This window comes from Hemicordylus capensis, chromosome 2 (genome assembly GCF_027244095.1).
Source record: "Hemicordylus capensis ecotype Gifberg chromosome 2, rHemCap1.1.pri, whole genome shotgun sequence".
Lineage (NCBI taxonomy): Eukaryota > Metazoa > Chordata > Lepidosauria > Squamata > Cordylidae > Hemicordylus > Hemicordylus capensis.
This window is the reverse complement of record NC_069658.1, coordinates 226,574,193-226,598,534: the sequence shown is the minus strand read 5'-3', so window position 1 is coordinate 226,598,534 and position 24,342 is coordinate 226,574,193. Positions and strand designations below refer to the sequence as shown.

The window sequence follows — 24,342 nt, the reverse complement described above, 5'->3', positions numbered from 1 at the left end:
TGGATGCCTGCATCATTGTCATAATAGTTTATGTTCCTGCTTCATAACAGCAATTTCTTGGGGAAAGAGGTGAGGGACGGAAAGTGGGTGGTGGCCGGGGATCCCAAGGGCCCTATTTCCCAAGTATAATGTACTTCCAGGTACAATGCTTGGTATCACCACACCGAAAAAGATCCCAAGCAGGGATGGCCAGGTTCGGGGATTTCCCCTCCAGACAAATGATCTGACCACACAACTCAGTTACAGCCAGGGTGGGGCCAGAGGGCAGAGAGAGATTGGTTGCTGGGGTCCAAGCAGCTGGACCTCAATTTCTGCCTCTCCAGCTTCTATGTGCAGGCTGCTACTGCAACTGTGCAGATGTGGTGGGATGCCAAACGTCACGCCTTTTCTGCACATCCTCCTCCCCCTCTTTCCCCTTTTTAAAAAGGGGAAATGAGGCATCTTGCCATCTCATTGGTGACCCAGTAACCTGCTGCCTGAGGCAAATGTCTCAGCTTGCCTCCTGGAAGGGTCACCCTTGCCCTGGAATGAGTTTGTTCTGCCTGAGACATTAGAGCAGGCCTGCACCATGTTGGCCCTCTTGCAAATGTTGGACTACAACTCCCCTCATCCCTCACAATTTCTCACAGTGGCTATGGATGATAAGAGTTGTAGTCCTGATGCACAGGATTTTGGGACACGTGTGGGTTAAATGTTGGAATGTCCCTTTGAGCTTGGGGGTGGCGGCAGTGGCGGGAGATGGAAACAGGGTCGACTTGACCTGGCAGAGAGACTTGACAGATTGTGGAAGAAAACATCCTGTGGATAAGCAACTTGGCTCAGTTATCTATAACAGCCTGACTGATTATAGTTTAATAGTTTATGTCAACTGCAAGACATGTGGAGCAGGCATGAAATGAGAGTCCCCCAGCAGCAATCGGAGAAATGTCGGGAAGTAAAGGTAAAGGGGAGAACAGAGGGTCGTTAATTTGGAAGAAGGAACAGTACTGGATGGCTTGTCAAGACTGAAGGACGTTTGGGCAGATAAACAAAAAAAACTTTTGTTCTTCTGGAAATTACTGAAGTCAGCAATACCCTAGATAGAAGAAAATGCCGGATAGGGCAGTAAGAGTGGAGACCACTGTCATATAAGGTCATATGTATTATGTATGTATTTTAAAATATTTTTAATTAGATCTGTTTTTATATATTTCAGTATAATTTTAATTGTGTAATTTTTATAGTTTTGTTTTAATTTTTTCTATGTGAACCACCTTGTGATTGTTCTTAATGAAAGGCGGTATATAAATTTAACAATCAATCAATCAATCAATGTACCTGCAATTGAATTGATTCCCTGCCTGCCCCTATCGTATTTGGGTTATAAATATGGAGAACCTGACCTAGACTCTTCACCCTTCAGCTTCCACCGAAATAGAGATAGTAAAAAGCGCTTGCTGGGAGAGCCGATCTCTCTACGTGTTGTTTTGCCTCTTGCCTTAGCAGTTCTGGCCAATCTGCAAAGTCTAGATGTGAGTATAATTAACCTAATGGTAAGGAAATTGTACCAGGGATTACATGGGTGTAGTCTCTGTTATTTAGGTGTCTTATTCTGTAATAAGATTAGTGCTGTGGATTGTTGGAATTCTGTTTTCTCTATCTTGCCAAAAACAGCCAGTATCGCCTGTGCTGTATATGGAGACCATTAAGCCTCCTGTATTTTTGGTAATCAATAGACCTTAGTTATCTTTTAACATTCAATATTGGCTCCTTGGAAATCTCTAAGAATACCAGTTTATCTGCACCAGCATTCTCTAATAAGCTCTGGGAGTGGAAAAAGAAAAGAGAAACCATTTCCTTAGTTACATGTATATAAGGTATAGTGAATGTTTGTTTTGTCTGTCTTGTGCGTCCAGGGTCACTCAAAAGGGCACCCTAGCACTGATCCTCAGTAGCCACCTGCCGGATTCCTCTCTCTGGTTTCTAATGCAGAAGACTTTGGGTGTTTGAAAATACCTTTCACAAAGCAGAATGATCAGTTCTTTATCCTTTTAAAAAATTGTTTAATAAGACAATACATAAACATGAATAGTAAAACTGATACATAATGACATCCATTATCCATTCTTCCAAATATGTAAATAATTAGATGGAGGAGATTACTAAAATTATCTTGATTTGTGAACACACCCCTGCTGCTGGCCAATGGGCCTGTAAGAGCTTTGTCAGACTGACCTCTTATTATTATTACACATTTTATATCCCGCTCTTCCTCCAAGGAGCCCAGAGTGGTGTACTACATACTTGAGTTTCTCCTCACAACAACCCTGTGAAGTAGGTTAGGCTGAGAGAGAAGTGACTGGCCCAGAGTCACCCAGCAAGTATCATGGCTGAACAGGGATTTGAACTCGGGTCTCCCCAGTCCTAGTCCAGCACTCTAACCACTACACCACACCACCCACCCATGTGCAGTGCGCAAGAGGGCTGAAAAATGGGGGCAGACTTTGGGCAGAGGTGTGCAGTAGTCAGGGTGGGAACATCTTATGAATGGTTAAAAATAACGATTTTTATTTTCCCTGGTAGCACCTTCCCCAGACAGCACCAGCCACCAAGTGTGACTTTGGAGCCTCACTCCCCCCCCCCCCGCCTTCAGTTAAAATTATATTCTGTACGGTAAAGAAAATAATTTTTACAGAAAGGGGTGGGGGGAAGCAAAGTCACACTTTGTCTAGGAGCAGCAAAAACCAGTCCCAGGGGTGATGATGGGACACACTACCACACTACTTCTTAGGGGCTCAGGATGGCATGGGGGGGATGGTTACCCATTTGATCTGCACAACAGCCTTGTGAGGTAGGTTAGGCCGAGTGTCTGTAGGTCGTGGCTAACGGGCCGCAGCAGGTCATCCCCCTAACCTACTCCCAGGGCGGGGAGGGTGTTGCAGTTGCTACGTAGACAAAGGGAGGGAGTCGGCCTGCCAAGAAACCAACAGCTCTGCCAGTCTCCTCCTGGTGCCAAGTCCGGCCTCTGAACTCTGCCCTCAGACGCGCAGACCAGGGGAGGCTGGAGGTGCCTGGCAAGGAGGGCAGGCGAGGGCAGGCAGCCCCCTGTGCCCCCTACCCCCTTTTGCCTGTAGTTTCCACTCTGGGATCTGAGCAACAGAGAGACCTCTAAAAAAACAAACAAACCACCCTTAGGTGCCCCCGCCCAGCCCTCGGCCAGTCTCACGCTACCCCCCCTGCAGCACCCCAATATCAGGTGATGCGCAAGTTCCCCTCCCCCTCCTTCCCAGGGGGGTCCTCTGCATGCCTCACCCCCATCTCTCTGCTCCTCCTCTACCTCCCCCCCACTGCTTCTCCTTCCTCCCCGCAGAACATTTCCTGTACCAGACGAGGTCCGAGTGCCACTTCACCCCCAATGGGACGCAGCAGGAGGTGCACTACCTGGACAGGTACTTCTGGAACCGGCAGGAGTATGTCCGCTTCGACAGCCGCGTCGGGGAGTTCCAGGCCATCACGGAATTGGGAGAGCCCACAGCCCGATCCTGGAACAACCAGAAAGACTTCCTGGAGGGCAAGCGGCACAATGTCGATCGCTTCTGCCTGTACCACTTTGACATCTTTGAGCCCTTCGTCAGCAAGCGGAGAGGTGAGTCCAGCTGGGTGGGGGGGAGCGGAGAAAACCTCTGGGGTGTATGTGTGTGTGGCTGTGTGTCCCTTCCCGGCCCCAGAGAGGCCCCCTCGGAGGCTGGCCTCAGTCTCTGTCCTCCCCTTCCCCTGCCCAGGGGGCAGCGGGAGAAGCCACGCCCCTTGAGAAGAAGGCCCCTCCCTGACCCCCACCGTTGGAGCCTGCTGGAAGGGCTGCTGGAGTTGGAGGAGGCGATTTCGCACTTCACCCGAGTGGGATTCAGCAAGATCACCAGCCAAGGAGGTTTCCCCGCGACCCTCTCAACACACCTGCAGAACCGGAGTCGATCCTCTTGACTGGGGTATCTAGGGGAAATAGCGCCTAGTGCAAGCACTGAAATTCCGCCACCTGTCCAAACATCTGACACCCATCTTTCAGATAACTTTATCATAATATCCGCTGAAAAATACGAGTGCAGCTCATTCATCTTTTAATATTTCAAAAACTATTTAGCAGTGGACCAAAAAATGCTGGAAAACTACAAATTTCAGTATGCTGGGGCTCATGAAATACCCAAATACTATGTGGAGGTATACTTGGAAAACTAAATAGAAGTGCCTGTCTAATTCTCTACTATGTATTGTAGCATCACTATTACATAAGTTTTAAAATTAAATGGAGAATTGGACTTTTCCCAGATACTCTGAAAATAATTAAAGGATATGCAGAGTAAACTGTGTCACTACTTGGAATATATTATAGTATTTCAGAAAGACAGTTAAAATGAGAGAAAGAGAGCAAGAAACTCCCAGTGGGCCTTAATACTAAGGATTTCACAGTGATTCAAAGACAAACTCACCATTAATAGCCATATTATTAAGACATCACATTTAACTCACTTATCACAAGAAGCAAAGTAAGAGCAAAATGAATACAATCCCAGCTCATAAGCTTCAGCTCAGTATTCACAAGCCCTGATTCTCTGTACATAGTGCCAAACTGAATATGTGTACAGTGACTTATATTATAAGTATGTAAGTCACTTATAGATCGGAGGAGGTGAGCTGTGGCTTTTTATTATCAAGCCTTCTTTGCCGAACAGCTGGGAGCTTGGGAGCTTCTCTTCCCCACCCTTCGTTTGCTGGACAGACCAACTGAGCCCAGCACAGACTTGCTGCCTATTTGGGATCCTCCCTTCCTCAAGTGCCAGTGCTTCAACACCTGTAGGCACTGAGTGTTCACATCTGCCCTACCCAGGGTCCTTTGTGAGAGGAAGGACTCGGGGGGGGGCTATTTAAGGGAAGGGCTGCGGCAGGCGGCGTAGGGCTCAGTTTGTCTGTTTGAGAAGTTGCAGCAGTAAGTGTGCCAGCTTTGTCACTGAGATTGGGTATTATTATTACATTTATATCCTGCTCTTCCTCCAAGGAGCCCAGAGTGGTGTACTACATACTTGAGTTTCTCTTTCACAGCAACCCTGTGAAGTAGGTTAGTCTGAGAGAGAAATGACTGAGCTACCCAGCTAGTATCATGGCTGAATGGGGATTTGAACTCGGGTCTCCCCGGTCCTAGTCCAGCACTCTAACCATTACACCATGCCGGTAATGTGTTTGGATCTGCCTGGAGATGGGGAGACAGGGGGCGCCTTCATTGAATGTGGGGCAGCTATTCCTGTGGTGGTGGTAAATAGAAGAAGTAACGTTGGCAGGTCAGCAGGCTGTTCCAGGGGAAGGGTGGTCAGAAATCTAATAGCGGTCCCCCTTTCCAGCTGTCCTGCCAGCTCTTTGACCTCAGGGAGCACGGCCAACAACCCACATAGCCTCACCTTGCTCCTCTGCAATGCCAGGTCGGTCCAAAATAAATCAGAACTCATCCAGGATTTGATTATGGATGAAGGGGCTGACCTGGTATATATTACTGAGACTTGGTTAGGGGAAGCTAGTGGTCCAGTTTGGTCCCAGTTTCTCCCTACAGGATATTCTGTAGTGAAGCAGGTGAGGGGATGTGGGCGGGGAGGTGGAGTGGTTGTGGTCTATGATATTTCCCTTACCAGGGTCCCTGTTAGGCTATCAGACCATGTTGAGTGTGTGTACTTGAGTTTGGGGACCAGGGATAGATTGGGACTTCTGTTGGTGAACCAATCGCCCCGCTGCCCAACTGAGTCCCTTACTGACCTCACGGACTTGGTTGCGGGACTTGCATTGGAGTCTCACAGACTTCTGGTGCTGGGGGACTTCAATGTTTGTTTCAGGACCAATCTGTCCGGGGCAGCTCAGGAGTTCATAGCGGCCATGACAACTATGGGCCTATCCCAAGTGGTCTCTGTACCAACGCACACTGCAGGTCACACGGTTGATTTGTTCTTTCACTCTGATCAGGGTGGTGTTCCGTGGGTGGGGACTCCTGTGATTTCCCCATTGTCATGGACGGACCACCATCTGGTTAAGGTTGGACTTACAACCCCTTCCCACCTCCTCAGGGTCGAGGGGCCTATTAGAATGGCACGCCTGAAGAGGTTATTGGATCCAGCAGGATTCCAAGAAGCCTTGGAAGGATTTAATGTTGGTTTTGCCGGTGATCCTGTTGATGCCCTGCTTGAGAATTGGAACAACTTGCTCACCAGGGCAGTAGACACGATTGCTCCTAAGTGTCCCCTCTGACCTGCTTCAAAATTGGCCCCTTGGTATACTATACGGAAGATCTACGGGGGCTGAAGCGGCAAGGTAGGCAACTGGAGCGCAAGTTGAGAAAGATTCGACTCGAATCTGACAGATCATGACATAGAGCACACTTAAAGATCTGTGCTCAGGCAATACGTGCGGCAAAGAAGCAATTCTTTTCTGCCTGTATTGCTTCTGCGAGTTCACGTCCGTCGGAGTTGTTCAGGGTTGTGAGGGGTTTAGTATCTGCCCCCCCTTCCTTGAACCAGAATTTAGAAGCATCAATCACCTGCTGTGATGTGTTTAATGAATTTTTCGCAGACAAAATCTCTCGGATTCTGGCCGACCTGGATGGAGACTCCACAATTAATTTGATCTCTGAACTGGAGGTGTCCAACAATTCCTCTTATGCGATTCGACTGGATCAGTTTCAGTTTGTGACTCCTGAGGATGTGAACAAGCTGTTTGGATCGGTAAGGCCTACCACTTGTTCTCTTGACCCTTGTCCAACATGGCTTATTCTATCTAGCAGGGATGTTGTTGTAGGTGGCCTGGTAGAAATCATAAATGCTTCTCTGAGGGAGGGCAGGATGCCTCCTTGTCTCAAGGAGGCAATCATTAGACCTCTTTTAAAGAAGCCTACATTAGATCCCTCAGAGTTGAGCAATTATAGGCCTGTCTCTAACCTCCCGTGGCTGGGCAAGGTAATTGAGAGGGTGGTGGCCTCTCAGCTCCAGATGGTCTTGGAGGAAACTGATTATCTAGACCCATTTCAAACTGGCTTTCGGGAGGGCTATGGGGTGTAGACTGCCTTGGTCGGCCTGTTGGTCCTTTTGGACCTCTCGGTGGCTTTTGATACTATTGACCATAGTATCCTTGTGGAACGTCTGAAGGTATTGGGGGTGGGAGGCACTGTTTTACAGTGGTTCCGCTCCTATCTCTCGGACAGGTTCCAGATGGTGTTGATTGGAGATTGTTGCTCTTCAAAATCTGAGCTTAAGTATGGTGCTCCTCAAGGTTCCGTACTCTCTCCAATGCTTTTTAACATCTACATGAAACTGCTGGGAGAGATCATCAGGGGATTTGGAGTTGGGTGTTATCAGTATGCTGATGACACCCAGATCTACTTCTCCATGTCAACTTCTTCAGGAGTTGGCATATCCTTCCTAAATGCCTGCCTGGAAGCAGTAATGGGCTGGATGAGGGAGAATAAACTGAAGCTGAATCCAGATAAGATGGAGGTACTTATTGTGCGGGGTCACAACTCTAGAGACGATTTTGAGCTACCTGTTCTAGATGTGGTCACACTTCCCCAAAAGGAACAGGTTTGCAGTCCAGGAGTACTCCTGGATCCACACCTCTCCTTGGTTTCTTAGGTTGAGGTGGTGGCCAGGGGTGCTTTCTATCAGCTTCTGCTGATACTCCAGCTGCTCCTGTTTCTCGAGATCAATGACCTCAAAACAGTGGTACATTTGTTGGTAACCTCCAGACCTGACTTCTGTAATGCGCTCTACATGGGGCTGCCTTTGTATGTAGTCCGGAAACTTCAGTGGGTTCAGAATGTGGCAGCCAGGTTGGTCTCTGGGTCATCTCGGAGAGACCACATTACTCCTTTGCTGATGGAGTTACACTGGCTGCTGATAGGTTTCCGGGCAAAATACAAAGTGCTAGTTATGTAAAGACTTAAACTGCTTAGGACCTGGGTATTTAAGAGAGCGTCTTCTTCGCTACGAACCCCACCGCCCATTGAGGTAATCTAAGGAGGTCCGTCTCCAGTTACCGCCAACTCGTTTGGTGGGCACACAGAGACAGGTTTTAACGGCTGCTGCCCTAAGATTGTGGAATGCGCTCCCTGCTGTGTTACGATAGTCCCCATCTCTGGCTATTTTTTAAAAAACATTTGAAAACCTTTTTTTTTTTACCCAAGCCTTCTCAGGTTTTTAATTAAAAATACTGTTTGTGAATTTTATGGTTTTTAAAATATTGCATTGTTTTAACTTTTATATATGTGTTATATGTTGCATTGTTTTAATTTTTATATATGTTTTAATTGTTAGCTGCCCAGAGACCTATGTTTGGGCGGGATATAAATTTAATAAATACATAAACAAATATTAAATTAAAAAAATTTTTTTTATCTGTAGCCCCTTCGGGGGGCTTCCTAGAGGCCATGGGAGGGTGTCTGCAAAGGTTTCTCCTCCCCCCGCTGGCCTCTAGGGTCTCACAGGGACCATTTGAGCATGTGTGGTGGCCATTTTTAAAAATATTTTTTAAAGAAAAATGGCTGCTGAAAACAAAATGGCCACCGTGCATGCTCAAATGTCCTCTGCAAGGCTTGGCATGGCCTAGGGCCTCACAGAGGCCATTTGAGCATGTGCGGTGGCCATTTTGTTTTTGGTGGCTTTAAAAAAAATTAATTTTAAAAAATGACGCCGCCCCTTCAAGTGGCTGCCATGGCACGTGCCCTGCCGGCCCCAGCCTAGATACTCCCCTGCTCTTTAACCGTTCAGATTTTTTGACATGGATCCCCACCCAACTCCACCATCAAATCCCAGCTCACTGAGCCACGGTTATTGGTTGTCCTTGGTTAATTTGTTTGTTTTCAGGCTTCACATCCCACCTTTCCACAGCAATCCAAAGCAGCTAAGAAACTAACAGCATTTTCAGTGTACAACGAAACGTTGCCATTTACCCTTTGAACAACCATTAAATTAGCGATAATGTTTCAAATAAAGTGCAAGCTCATTGGCTGCTGCTTTCCCCAGAGAGCACCCACAGAACTCTCTTGTAGTCCAATGAAAAAAAGAACCCTTTATCAAAGGGTTTATGCTGGTGCATTAATGTTATGAAATTGAGTCTTAAACAAATGGTGAAAGGTTACAAGCAGGTATTTAGAATCTGCAGTGGAAAATCCCCTTCTCTGAAAACTTTTAAAAAGTCTCTAAAGACTTGTTTTTTCACCCAAGTTGTTTAACTGTACTGTGGTTTTAATTTTTTTTAACTGGTTTGCATTTTCATATGTTTGTATGTTGTTGTAAACTGCCCAGAGATGGAAGTTTGGGGTGATCTACAAATGTGAAAAACAAACAAATAGGTAAACAAAGGGACCTTTTGTATGGGGTGGTATAAAAATGTAAGAAATAAATAATACATAAACAAATAGGTAAATAAAATGGTTTCGTCCAAATAGGTAGTACAGAAGGCAAGTGCAAACCAAAAGAAAATGCAAGTCAAGGGACAAAAAATAGAAGGATGTTGGAGTGGCAGAGGTGGGGGAGAATAGATAATACACCAATACTCAATATCAAGGATGTGTGAAGTGCAGAGAGAGAAGAGGGAAGACATTCACTTTGTCATCCCTGCCAATTTAACACCACATTGGACTTGCAAAATGACAAAAAACGCAAATGCAACCATTTGATAATATCGGGGTAAGCCAATTATGTTGTCCTCCTAATTTTTTGATACAAATATCATTTCAAATTATACTCTCTAAAGAAAAGGGATGGACTCCTCTGTGCTTTCATGCCATCACAGCAGGGACAGAGCCACAATTGAACAAGGGAAAAGGGATGCAAATGTCCCTGGATCTCTGGCAGGGGTGGCGGCAGCCAGCTGGATGACATCTTGCTCTTTGATCTCCCCCTACACTTTTCTGAAGAAGAAGAAGAAGAAGAAGAAGGGGGGGGGGCAGGGGCCCATCTTCCCTTTTGGTCCCGCTCCAACCTTGCCACACCCTGTTTTACAAACTACATAGCAATAGCAATAGCACTTACATTTATATACCGCTCTATAGCTCGAAGCTCCCTAAGCAGTTTACAATGATTTAGCATATTGCCCCCAACATTCTGGGTACTCATTTTACCGACCTCGGAAGGATGGAAGGCTGAGTCAACCTTGAGCCCCTGGTCAGGATCGAACTTGTAACCTTCTGGTTACAGGGAAGCAGTTTTACCACTGCGCTACCACATGCCCAGATACTGGCCAGATCCAACATCCCTCCATTTTGGGGCCCATAATTTGCCTTTTAATTTGGTTTGCAATTGCCTTCTGTGGATAAGAAACCGTTTTCTTATTCCTTTAATGGGTTATTTTTTTGTTGGAAAGATATTCTTAAATGTATGTAAATAGTCTTAATAATAACAGTAAGAGTAATGAACATAATTAGTTTCTTTTTTTCATTTTCAGCTGTCCAAAATTGTGTAGCCACCATATTGATTGATTGATTAAGTGCTGTCAAGTCGGTGTTGACTCTTAGCGACCATATAGGCTCCAGCACTATATAGGCACTATTCTTTTCAGAAACTGCTGTAGTTTAGGTCCGTATAATTTTCTGCAATGGAAAGGAGGTATTTCTGGTCAAGTAAATGTTTCTTCTTTTAAAAAAAAGCATTGTAACAAACAGTGTGTCCAAACATCATTTCTAAGGCCTTTGCTGAGATTTCCCTCTGGACCAATTTTCCTCACTGTAAAGACCAGAAGCCAGTGGCAGTTCCCATCAGCTCTAAGTGCAGCCCCTAATCGTTTATTGGGCCTGTGTGACACTTCAACCAGAGCTAAATATTCTGTGTAGTCCCCCTGGTACCATGTGGAAATGACCATTCTCTTTGTGCTAGGCGTAGCTATACTTTTGCCCAGTTAAGGGTGGGTGGGTGCTCCTTTAAGGGTAACTGAGCCTTCTTGAGCCCCTCCTCCATCTTGGAAGACATGCATAGCATGCTGGGAAATGTAGTATTTCCCAGAACTTTTCTTCTATAGCAGGCTTCCCCAAACTGCGGCCCTCCAGATGTTACTGAACTACAGCTCCCAGCATCCCTAGCCACAATTTATTGTGGCTGGGTATCCTGGGAGTTGTAGTTTGGGGAAGCCTGTTCTATAGCCCTTAAGAGAGGGCTCCATACCTTCCAGCACTGAGAAAAGAGCAGTACGGTGCAGAGGTCAGCACTGGAAAATGGCTCTCGCATTGAAGGATTTTTGCAAAAGTGGCCACCGCTTGAAAAACAGAGATGATCACTGCTCTAGACTATCTACTGTTCTAAGCTGTGAAAGTTATTGGATTGGAAAGAAAGTGGGGCTTTAGTGCAGGGTATTGGAAAGGTGGTATACCAGTTGATTGATTAAGTGCCGTCAAGTTGGTGTCGACTCTTAGCAACCACATAGATAGATTCTCTCCAGGATGATCTGTCTTCCGCTTGGCCTTTCAGGTCTCTCAGTGGTGCATTCATTCCTGTTGTAATCAAGTCCATCCACCTTTTTGCTGGTCATCCTTTTCTTCTCTTTTCTTCAACATTTCTCAGCATTATGGACTTCTCAAGGGAGCTGGGTCCTTGCATAATGTGTCCGAAGTATGATAGTTTGAGCCTGGTCATTTGTGCCTCGAGTGAAAGAAATGGATTGATTTGTTCTAGGATCCATTGGTTTGTTTTCCTGGCTGTCCATGGTATCCTCAAAAGTCTTCTCCAGCACCAAAGTTCAAAAGTGTCACTGCTTGCTCTATCTTGCTTCTTCAAGGTCCAGCTTTCGCAGGCATAGAGTATCAGCTTTTGCATCCATAGAGTGTACAGGGAAAACCATTGTCTGAACTATTCTAATCTTCGTAGGTATAGACCAGGCTTCTCTGTGTGCACATTCACACACCAGACAAACATACCCTAAGTCCCTTCGAGATCCTTGGACCCACTCCACACACAAATGGGGATTTGTGATGCGAATTCTAGCTTATCTTGACATATTTCCAGATTTTTTAAATGCTGGTTTTAAGCTACTTTTTCTGAAAATGCTGGAGCAAATAGAGAGAGGCACTGCCATAGAATCATTAGCATGATAAGAGGGATGTTCTCTTTAGAAATGGAGATAACGGTCTTTAGGAAACACCCCCCCGCCCATTGGTGCTAGAAGGAAAACATGGAGGCATGCCATGTGAACTTGTTTCAAAACAGAACCCGAGAGCAGAGGGGAGGGGCTGCTTCCCTCAATGCCGCGAATTTAGTTCCAAGTGGCTTCGCTCAATATTTACCCCGAAGCATGAAGCCATGTGCGAATAACTCCCTGTGCACTTTCCAGATTAAACCCTACATACAACAGTGTCACTATGGATCTGCTAAGTCTGCTTCTGCACTTCCTGTGTTGTCACACCGCAGCAGACGCAGCGCTGACGGCAAGGTGCTGTTCCCATTTCTGATGCTTTATTTCTGATTTTATCTTTGCATTACAGTGCTACAATGTTCCAAATCCATTGCAGAAAAATAGTTGTGTTTTCCTGTTGTAGGAGTTTGAGATTCTGGGCGTCGTTTTCAATACGATCCTGCCAAGCCAAATCATTTTACCCCTCTTGTAGCACGTAATTGGGAACGGGCCCAAATGCAGGATGGAGCTGCCCATCTTTTATCAAGTGGTGGGAGGTAGGGATGTGCACAGAACCAGGTGGGGAGTGTTTGAAGGTGGGGGATATTGACTTTAAGGGTGGGGGAGGGTGCACTTAATCATCCCTCCGCTTCCCCGCCGCTGGCACTCTGTTAGCAAAGGATCCATCGGGGTGGCAGCAAACCTCTCTGCCGACCCGTCTCCTACCAGGAAGTACCTGGTGCGCATGTGCACACTGGGCATGTGTGCACGCCCACCATGCTTGCACACACGCGCCCAGCATGTAAAGGATCCAATGGATCCTTTACTAACAGAGCCCCGGCAGTGGGGAAGCAGAGGGAGGGGTAAGTTCACCCTCCCCCGCCCTTAAAGTTGTCCCCCCTGCCTTTGAACCTTCGAACTGCCCAGTGCTTGTGCCTGTTTGGAGGCCTGTAAAAGGTCTTCTGAACCGGTTTGTGCACATCCCTAGTGGGATCTGTGTACAGATTCAGCCTAAGCTCTTCATGGCCTGGGAGCTTCGGACCCCTCCCCGGATACATTCACCTCCCGGTCCCACTTCGGGTTCTTTTTATGAGTGTCATTTTTTCCAGTGCTATTGTAAACCACACTGAGCTATACTGGACAGGCATTCCTGTGTATACACATTTTAAATAGGAAACACAGATATGGTCTCCCCCAGCAGCTTTTTCCTCCTGTGAAGAGAATGAAACAGTATAGCACAGGACAAGAGGCTCAAGTATCTGTTCTCCTCCCGCATCTTCCCTTCTGCTTCCTCCGGAGTTGTATTTTCCAAAATTAACTAATCCAGACTGGAAAAGAGGGGAGAGAGGGACTTTGGAAGAGCTGGGGGCAGGGGGTTCAGAGAGCCATTGGGAGGTTATGGTGGTGGTGGGGACTTTCTTCTGGGTAAGTCAGGCAGAAGTGGGTTCCTTCCCCCTCCCCTATTTGAAGCTTTGTGTCTCTGACCCTGATCCTGTCTCCTCTCCCTCCCCTCCAGTCCAGCCCGCGGTGACAATCACCCTCACAGACTATGACCGCTCCTCCCAAAACGGTATGCTGGTTTGCAATGTGGACAACTTCTTCCCTCTGGAGATTGAAATCAAGTGGCTGAGGAATGGGAAGGAGGAGGACCCCCACAAAGTGGTCACTACCGACGTGATGGAGAATGGGGACTGGAGCTACCAGATCCACGTCATGCTGGAGACGCAGCTTATACGTGGAGACGTCTTTGGCTGCCAGGTGGAGCACGCCAGCTTCAAAGGCTCCGTCACTGTGCAGTGGGGTAAGAGATGGGAGTGAGACTGGAGTGATACACACATACTCCCCATCCCTGATCCTTCTTCCTAGACTTCTGGAGTGGAAAGAGACTTGTCCTGACCACAGGAAAATGCCCATGGGGCAGGGGGGTTCTGAGGGTGGTGAATGCTGGCAGATGCTGGGGGTCAGGCTAGAGTTGTGGTATCTTAGCTATCTCTAAGGAGATGTAAGAACCTAATAGGAGCCCTGCTGGATGAGGCCCAAGGCTCTGGGAAGCCCCAAAGCAGGAGGTAACAGCATGCCCCTTCTCTTCTGCTATTGCTCCTCTGCAACTGGTATTCAGAGGCATCCTGCCTGTGAATCTGGAGGTGTCTCTAGCCCATCAAGACTAGTAGCCATTGATAGATTTGGCCTTCATATATTTGGCTAACCCCTTTTTAAGGATATCTGAGTTAGTAGCCATTGTCACACCTTTAACAGTGAATAGCATGGTGGGATATTTGGAAAAGTACTTCCTTTGGCTGTTTTAAATCTCCTGCCTGTCAGTTTCACTTGATATTTCCTGGTTATAGCAGAAAGAGGGAGGGAGAGAGAGAGAGAGAGAGAGAGAGAGAGAGAGATTTTTCTCTCTATCCTCTTTTCTAAACAATGCAAAATGGTATAAATCTCAGTCATGTCCCAACTTAGCCACTTCAAGTCAGTGAAGCAGAACTTACCTTTGCAGCAGCCATCCTTCAGCAAGGCTTATTCTATATGTTTAATAATTTTATCTTTAATTATGATATCGAGCAATTTACCCAGAACAAGTTAACCAGCCTGTGATCAGTCCCCCTGGATCCCTTTTTTAAAATAGGTGTACTTTGGCTGCCATCCCGTTGTTTGGCACAGATCCTACTTTTAGAGACCGGGGACATATGTTGGCAGGAAAATCAGCAATTTCACATTTGAGTTTTTTAGGAACTCTCAGATAGCTACTGTCCAAACTCCATAAATTGTTGCTCTTTTAGTACATGCTAGCTCTGTTTGGTTCAATTATACAGGCTCCATCTCAAAGAAAGTCTATTCAGGCATGGGTATCTGCCCTATATGCTCTGTAGTGCAGTTGGATCCAGAGAATTTATTTATTTATTTATTTATTATTATTTATTCGATTTCTATACCGCCCTTCCAAAAATGGCTCAGGGTGGTTTACACAGAGAAATAATAAATAAATACGATGGATCCCTGTCCCCAAAGCGCTCACAATCTAAAAAGCAACGTCAGATAGGCACCAGCAATGGTCACTGGAGGTACTGTCCTAGGGGTGGATAGGGCCAGTTACTCTCCCCCTGGTAAATAAAGAGAATCACCACATTAAAAGGTGCCTCTTTGCCAAGTTAGCAGGGGTCAATTTAGCTTCACTTTTATCTCCATCTCCTCCTCAAGCATCTCTTTCACTCCCTTTTACTTTTCCTCTTCCTCGAAAGATATATATGCTGCTTCTTAACAAAACTTCTCAAAGCAGTGTGCATAGAAAAACAAATAATACATTTAAAAGATTGTTCTCTGTCCCCAAAGGGCTGGCACTCTCTCCTTCCTTCCCTCCCTCCCTCCAAAACTCCTTGCCTTGTGATGGTCCAATCAAATCCCAAGCAGTTTTCCTTCTCCTTAAGTATTTAAAGTAGCTTATGTTGTTCACTTGATGCTTCCAGACATTTGGAGGACGCCTAGAGCTTAAATGAGCCTCTCTGTCCTCTGACAAGGCCTTCCACAGCTAGCAGAGAGACTCAAAGAAAGAGCCCTCTTGCCTGGAACCGTGAACTCTCCTTCCTGCATGGTGTGTTGTCTGTTGGAGAGGAGCAGAGAAAGAGAGAGGAGTGCGAGGATAGATGCCAGATCCTCAGAGGAATCAGGCATGGGGACGACTGAGCTGGGGGTCCTGGCTCAGGGCTTTCCACCCAAGGGTTCCTCAGTGATAGGTTCAGGTGCTGTGTTGGGGCTTGGATCCAGCACCGCATGGGGCCTTCCTGGCCAGGTGAGCTTCTTCTCTTCCGCTGTGTCAAAGTCCTGGCTGCCTCCTGGGAATGGGCAGCTTGCTAGCCAAGGCTACTGTGGGCCAGGGATGCTCTGAGGGGAGCAGGAGGCGGGTATGGGGCCTGCCGTTTCTCACTCTGGGCTTCCTTTTCCTTCTGTTTCTACAGAACCTCAGACAGATTCCGCCAGGAGCAAGAAGTGGACGGGGGTCGTGGGGATCGTGCTGGGGCTGGTCTTTCTGCTCCCTGGACTCGTCCTCTACCTGAAGAATAAGAAAGGTGACCGGAATGTGTTTTGGGGGGGCAGGGAATGGGGGCTGGCCAAAGACCCCTCTCTTGCCACCGGGGAGATGCTTTGTGGGACTGCTGCCTGCACACGCTGGAAAAGACTGCTCCCCCTGCTGGTGGCCTTGTGCAACCCCCTTTAATTACGTTTTCAGTTCAATCCTGCCAAGCCAAAGCATTTTACAGCTGTTGTCGCCTGTAATCTGGAAAGCATCCGGGTGTTTCAGAAATGGGCAATGTTTTAATAAAACTGGAGGGCCCAAATGGTCAAGGGCATCTTATTTGTATCTGCTTGGAAGTAAGCCCCCAAAGCAGTTCTTAGTCTATCAGGAATACCATAGAAAAAGAGGGAAAATGGGGAACAGATTCAGGTAAGAGGAATGATAAAGGTAAAGTGTGCCGTTGGGTCGGTGTCGACTCCTGGCTACCACAGAGCCCTGTGTTTGTCTTTTGTAGAATACAGGAGGGGTTTACCATTGCCATTTCCCATGCAGTGTGAGATGATGCCTTTCAGCATCTTCCAATATCACTGCTGCCCAATATATGTATGTTTCCCATAGTCTGGTAAACATACCAATGGGGATTCGAACCAGCAACCTCTTGCTTGCTAGTCAGGTCATTTCCCTATTGTGCCATTAGGTGGCTAAGAGGAATGGTACCCCCACCTCAAAAAACTCCATGTCCTATTTCATTGAAACGTGATTGCGAGGCTGGATGGATTCATGGGTAGGGCTCTTCAGACAAGCCCCACTGTAAGCATGAGCGGCAGGGAGAAGCAGTGAATGATGTGTCAGGGGCGGGACTTCCTTCCCCTTCTGTCCATGGCCACAGCAGGGCGATATTATAAAGTTGGAAGAAGGCTTGTGTCTCCCTGCCCCCGCACATGCTTCAATGTGTCCAGGTTTTATCTGTTTATACTCTTTGCTGCAGACAAGTGTCTCTCCCACTGGCAGGCTGTTGTGTCTCTTTAGACTGTGAGCTCATTTGGGACACGAAGAGCTCAAGACTGGGCACACAACCTGCAGGGCAGGTGGGCGGCGGGATGGGCGGCGGGGAAAGCAAGGCTGAACCTGCTTTCACCCCAGACAACGGGGGCTGGATTCTCCAGAGCTCCATTGTGCACCCACATGGTCCTCACTGCTCCCAGCAGCCTGGATCAGTGGAGGCTGAGGAAACGAGTCCCGGCCTCCAGGAATCCTATCATGCAACGAGTGCAGTTCATTGGGTGGTTCCCCTGGGAGTCGGGCGCTCTAGGCGCCTGAATCTGTGCGTGATCAGGCTGCATGTAGCTGAAGCAGCCACACGACCCTGGAGCCAGGGTTAAGGGGGCGCTTGTGCCCTCAAACCCCGGCTAAAGTATGGGGTAAAAGTCGATGAGGGCAGGAGGGCAGCACTGGGATTGGGCTCGATTCTGGCATTGCACACGGGCAGCCCAACCCAGGCTGGATTGCCCTAGCCTGGGTTAGGCTGCTTGTGTGAACAGGCTTAGAAGCATGATCTCATTTATTGATTTGCTGTGTCAATCCCTTTGAGTACTTTTTGTTGTTGAAAAGGGGCATATTCATGTTTTTAATCATCATCATCATCATCTTGTTTACACAGTCAGGCAGGTGTTATCGACTGGTTTGTTTTATCCAGACATCGAGTCCTTCCCAAGGACCTAGGATGGCTGAATTTTATTGTCAATGTTGTTGTTGTTGTTGTTATAGATATCGTCGCAGAATATAGGCTGTTCCCAGTAAAGTTGCTTTTTGTAATTGGCTGATGGTGATTTCTGTGGCCCCTATGGTGTTGAGGTGCTCTTCAAGGTCTTTTGGAACTGCACCCAGGGCGCCAATTACCACTGGGATTATTTGGGTCTTTTTCTGCCACAGCCTTTCAATTTCAATTTGTTGATCTTTGTATTTGGTGATTTTTTCTATTTCTTTTTCTTCTATTCTGCTGTCCCCTGGTGTTGCTATGTCGATTATTTTGACTAGTTTTTCTTTCTTCTCGACTACAGTGATATCTGGTGTATTGTGTGGCAGATGTTTGTCTGTTTGTAGTCGGAAGTCCCATAATATTTTTACATCTTCATTTTCTTCAACTTTTTCAATGTTATGGTCCCACCAATTCTTGGCTACAGGTAGCTTGTATTTTTTGCCGATGTTCCAGTGTATCATCCCTGCTACTTTGTCATGCCTTTGTTTGTAGTCAGTCTGTGCAATCTTTTTACAACAGCTGATTAGGTGGTCCACTGTTTCATCTGCTTCTTTACAAAGGCGGCACTTGCTGTTTGTGGTTGATTTTTCTGCTATTGCTCTTATTGCATTTGTTCTTAGTGCCTGTCCTTTTGCAGCCAGTATTAAACCCTCTTTTTCTTTCTTCAAGTTGCCATTCTTAAGCCATTGCCAGGTCTTGGTGATGTCTGATTTTCCACTTATATTGTGTAAATATTGACCATGCAGGGGCTTATTTCTCCATTTTTCTGCTCGGTTCTTGACTTGTTCTTTCTTGTAGGCCTGCTTTGTTTCATTGATGTTGAATAGTGCGTCGCTAGATGTACTCCATTGAGGGCTTTGAAGAACAACGGCGGGGGCAGGGACGGCAGGCAGGAACTCTGCCGCCCCAAGAAGACTTTTAACAGCACCAGCGCCGGAGGGGAAAGAGCGCCGGGGGGGGAGTACTACCCCCCCTTAAAGCTACATGCCCCCGCCCTGCCGGGCTGCCGGGCCGCCAGACTTCCGAACCGGTCCAGTGGTCTTTAACATAGTGCCCGAACCGAACCATGCACACTCCTAGCCTGAGCCACTTCTTCAGTTGGTGGTAATTCTTCTTCCATATCTTGAGCCTGTGTTGCTCTTTGCAGTTCTTCCAGCTCAACTACTGTGAATACTTTATTTCTGATTATGAATCTTCTCTGGTCTGCTAGCCTTTGTTCTGTTATTTCTGTATCTGGATGCTTCTCTTTCCAAATTTGGTACATTCTTTTTAAATAACCTCTTCTAGTTGGACTAGACTTGTAATAGCGGATCATTATTTCCTTGTTGGCATTTTTTGTATATATTTTTTGGTTAAGCAACGTTTCTTCCAGTAACCCTACAGTCTCCAGCCCTGGTTGCTCAACTGAAGATCCTGAGTCCTGTTGCCCACTTACCACCAGATGTCCAGGGACTCCAGCACCTGGTGTGGTCCTTGTTGACCCAGGCGACGACCGATCCAGTATAGATTTATTAAAGTTACGTCTCACCATATTGTTGATGGGATATGGGTATGGGATATTGATGGGATGTTGTTGTTAATAATAATAATAATAATTATTATTATTATTATTAATCCCAGTAGTAATTGGCACTCTAGGTGCAATTCCAAAAGACCTTGAAGAGCACCTCAACACCATAGGGGCCACAGAAATCACCATCAGCCAATTACAAAAAGCAGCTTTACTGGGAACAGCCTATATTCTGCGACGATACCTATAACAACTGACAATAAAATTCAGCCATCCCAGGTCCTTGGGAAGGACTCGATGTCTGGATAAAACAAACCAGTCAATAGCACCTGTCTGACTGTGTGTACATGAAATAATAATAATAAATAAATAAAAGCTTTAGAACAGCATTTTTAACACCTAGAATTATCTCAAACATTGTATTTATTTACATACTACTCTCTCTGCAAGGAGTTCAGGATGTTGCTAAAAGGGATATTTCATTTTTAATCTTTCAATTTAACCCACCTCACAAGATGGTGGGGAGAGAGGGAGGGGGTGGGGAGAGAGAGAGAGAGAGAGAGAGAGAGAGTATTGCTTCACAGTGGCAGACCCCTCCATGGAAAATGTACATGATTTGAGACCTTCTTCAGCACTTCCCGTCTCGACTCCACACTCCTTGAAGCATAAATGACGATTCACACCAACGGGAATTGAGGTGAGGCCAGGAGACCCTGGGGTGGAGGGATCTGGGTGGGCTCAGTGATCACTGCTATTCTATCATTCTTCAGATTGAAACACAAAACCAGGAGCTCACGAGTTGCTGGAGACAATTATATCAAAAGGAACAATTTCTGTGGAAACACAGGGGCTGATGTATTCTAGGAATTGCTGTGTGGGAGAGAGTAATTACTCTTAATGTGTATATGCCATTTTTCAACAGAGAAGTTCTCGAAGCCTGTTACATAGCAGATGAATGAGAAAACGGTTCCCTTAAGACTCAAAGGGGCTTACAATCCAAAACAAAAAGAAAAGGGGGACCCCAGCAAGACCTACTGGAGGGATGTGTGGAGCCGAGGGGAAGGGAGGGACCCTGGACTTTATCCCCGGCAGAGTCCAAAAGGAGGCCTCCCTTGCTGTGAAGGAAACTTCTGCCCAGTTTTGTGCATGCCTTAAAAAGGAGGATTGAATGGCAAGAACTCCCTCCTTTCCCCTTCAGTCATGAGTTTATTCCATATATACATGTTTCCCATGAAGAATGGACTTTAATTCCAAACCTAACCCCGCTTGTGGGACATGGTGGATGAGCTCTTTACAGGATGGTTCCCAAGTGCCCCCTGCCCCCCAGTTATGAGTTTATGCTCCGGGTGGAGCTATGAGGGGACCCTGATACTTACTGACACGTGTTTCTCTCTCTTTCAGGGCGTGCCATTCCTCAACCTGGAGGTAATTTCTCTCTCTACTTGTTCATATTGCTAATCTCTGCCCCAGCTGCTGGCTCCTTGGGATGCCCCTGTGGTGTTTCTGCCAGCCTCTCAGTCACAGACTCTGTAGAACATGAGGGGGCAGATTTCCCTTATTTTATTTATCCATTTATTTATTTGATTTATATATCGCCTTTTCAAAAAAGGCTCAGGGTGGTTTACATCAAAATAAAAAAAAATTAAAATCAATTAACAGTAAAAATCAAAACTATAAAAACAGCATAAAACTAATTAACAGTTAAAACATTTAAACAGTTAAAAACCCTGGAGAACAAGGCCAAACACTTATATCAGCTAAAAACAATTACAACAAATTAAAAACCCTGGAGGGCCAGGCCAAACCCTGGAGGGCCAGAGATTGCCGGGAAATCTAGGACCAACAAATGGAAGTTCTTTTTCACACAATGCATAATCCACTTGTGGAATTCTCTGCCACAATATGTGGTGACAGCCAACAACCTGGATGACTTTAAGTGGGGTTTGGATAACTTCATGGAGAAGTCACCTATCAATGGCTACTAGTTGGAGGGCTATAGTCCACCTACAGCCTCAAAGGCAGGATGCCTCTGAGTACCAGTTGCAGGGGAGTAACAGCAGAGAGAGGGCATGCCCTTAACTCCTGCCTGTGAGCTTCTCAGAGGCATCTGGTGGGCCACTGTGTAAAACAGGATGCTGGACCAGATGGGCCTTGGGCCTGATCCAGCAGGGCTGTTCTTACGAGAGAGTAGCAGCAGCAGCTACTTTCTGCCTCAACTTTGTTTCTTGGACTAGGTGTCCTTGCACAAGGGTGCTGCTGCAGCAAAAGCTTCTCTTCCATGTCTTCAACACCGGAAGGAGATTCTTTCACAGCAGCACCCTTGTGCAATGGAGCCCAGTCAAACAAACAAAAACGCTGAGATCAAGGTTGCTGCCACTGCTGTCTCTACTCATTCAGAAGGATACAGGAGGCAAAACTGTTTTTAGCTTGGAATGGCTATATTCCTATACCTGCTTGCCTACACCATCTACAGGTAAATACACATTAAAATAGCTGCCAGCCTCCCTGCTCAGAGGAGAGGCCCTCTCACTGGCTATTCTAGACTATTCCCTGCTCTGGAACATCGCTATTTACATGGGGATTTGATAAATGGAGATTTGAGTTCAAATTACACTGTCTCCCCACACCCACTTAGGTCAGTGTTAGACTGCAGGGCACAGGAAGCAAGTCTGAGTGGGATTGAGGGGTGGTGGGTGGAGCCAGAACTCCCACACAGGTAGACACACCTCCAGCTCATGCCTTATCTCGAGGGTCTCTCCATGTGGTGCAGCAAAAATGCCGGAGTATCCCGCACTGCCGTTTTCCACACTCTCCCAAAGTGCAAATTTTAAAACACACTTATATTACATACTAAGGGCCAATAGTCATGAAGGGTCATGAAAAATGGCCATTGGATGTATGAGCAACACTTACTGTTACCATACTGAAGGAGCTGTAAATCCCATCCTCCTATGAACTCCTCAGTACCCCAAGCCCAGTGAAATATAAATCGCCATATGGAAAAGCTCCAGGAGATGGCGCTGTTGCTTTACCCAACTCTGCTTTAAGGAACACTTTCATGAAAAAGGAGATGTGGAGCCCTTTCTCATGAGCATCATCGGTGAGAAAGGGGTCCAGGGAGGGAGGGAGGCTGCTGATACTTACTATAGGTGTGCACGGAACTGCGGAGCTGTGGTCCGGCACTAGGGTGGGGGTTCCTTTAAGGGCGGGGGAGGGTTTCTTACCCCTCCCGCTGCTTTCCCCCATCCGGCGCACGTATTTCAGTCAGTAATTGGGGCAGCAGGATACCTCCCTGCCGCCCCTTCTCCCGCTTGGCTGCAAAAGGCTTCAGGGAGCCTTTTGCGCGTGTGCACGTCGCCTGCCCTTCACGTCTCTGCGACGTGCGCATGCAGAGGGGGGACAGCTGTGGGAGGGGTAAGTAAACCCTCCCCCCACCCTTAAAGGAACCCCCACCCCAATCCACCCGAACCCCGAACCACCCATGTCCGGACCAGTCCGGAGGCCTGTAGAATGGCCTCTGGACCGGTCCGTGCACATCACTAATACTTACCTCCCTGCTAACGATCCTCATTTCTCCCTGGACAAGCAGATCGCCTGCCCAGACGATTGCTGGCAGCCCCTGGCAGCATGGAAGGTTGGGGGATGAGATGCATCCTCCTGGCCCCTGGAACTCTCATATAATGCACCGCACGGGTGTGCATAGTACATTATGGGTATCCTCATGGCATCCACCTGGAGCCCTGCATTGTTCCAGCCCCTACTGCAAGCAGCCAGTGCTGACAGAGGATTTTAAAAATGGGGCTAAGGGAGGGCTCGCTCCCTTAACCCCATTGAAGAGGCCGGCCTCTGTGGCGGGTTTGCTGTTGCTGAGAGCCGTGCGGCTCCCGGTGGTTCTTACGATCGGCCAGAACTGATTGTAGGATCAGTTTGTTGGGGTTTTTTGGCTGATCGTAAGGACAGCGTCTTCCTGTAACGTGAATTTGGAAAGACCTGGCCACTTGCCCTCTTGACCCCATAGGTGAGGGTTGCCCCCAACCTTGGAAGGGATAATCCTTCCCCTCTCTCTGCCTCTCTCTGTACCCCACAGTCATGGCTTTCTCTCTCTCTCTCTCTCTTCCTTCTCTTCCTGCAGGACTTATCAGTTAGAGTCCACAGCTCCCCTGGGATCCCACAAAGTGCAGAAGCATTTTTTGTTGTCCCTTTTGAAAATCCATCTTTTCTTGCTTGGAAGATGCAAAGTTTGGAAGGAGCACAGGAAGAACTGAGGACAAGCACAGCATCCTCCTCACCTCCAGTCTGCCTCACAAAAAAAGACCACCTCTTTTTTTCTTTGTTTTTGCCTTTTATCACTCTCTATTTGGACAGGGGGTGGGTTGGGGGGTGGGATACCCTTTGATGTCTTTCCGGCATTTCATCCTCTCGCCTGCCACTTGACTAAGCTTGAGATTTCTGCCCGCATCTTGTACGGATGGCCACACCATGCACTGAGTCCCTCTTGGGAATCTGGACTGTCCCTTAAACAGCAGCAGAGTCCTGTGACCCTTAAAAAACGGCCTCTTAGTCTTTAAGGTGCTGCAAGATTCTTTGTTGGTTTTGCTGCCACGGATTAACACATGGCGATCTCTTGTGAATGGTCCCTGGGCTATTTGCAGAAGAACCTGTCTTACAGATTAAAATGTGTATTTTATACCTGTCTGACTGTGTAAACATGAAGTAATAATAATAATAAATAAATAAAAGCTTTAGAACAGCATTTTTAACACCTAGAATTTTCTCAAACATTGTATTTATTTACATACTTCTCTCTCTGCAAGGAGTTCAGGATGTTGCTAAAAGGGATATTTCGTTTTTAATATTTCAATTTAACCCACCTCACAAGATGGTGGGGAGGGTGGGGGGAGAGAGAGAGAGATAGAGAGATAAATATATTTTAAAAATACATTAATGTTTTAA

The 24,342-nt window shown here is 46.9% G+C and overlaps 1 protein-coding gene across 1 annotated transcript; it reads left to right on the top strand.

The window, feature by feature from the left end:
• The first annotated feature begins 924 nt into the window (after positions 1-924).
• On the top strand, positions 925-24,076 carry LOC128343798 (H-2 class II histocompatibility antigen, E-S beta chain-like). The gene is made up of 7 exons (XM_053293235.1): positions 925-940; positions 3,350-3,625; positions 6,583-6,734; positions 13,405-13,906; positions 16,062-16,172; positions 20,791-20,814; positions 23,522-24,076. The coding sequence occupies exons 1-7, from the start codon at positions 925-927 to the stop codon at positions 23,533-23,535; spliced, it is 1,095 nt and encodes a 364-aa protein (XP_053149210.1). The 3' UTR covers positions 23,536-24,076.
• Positions 24,077-24,342: the final 266 nt, after the last annotated feature.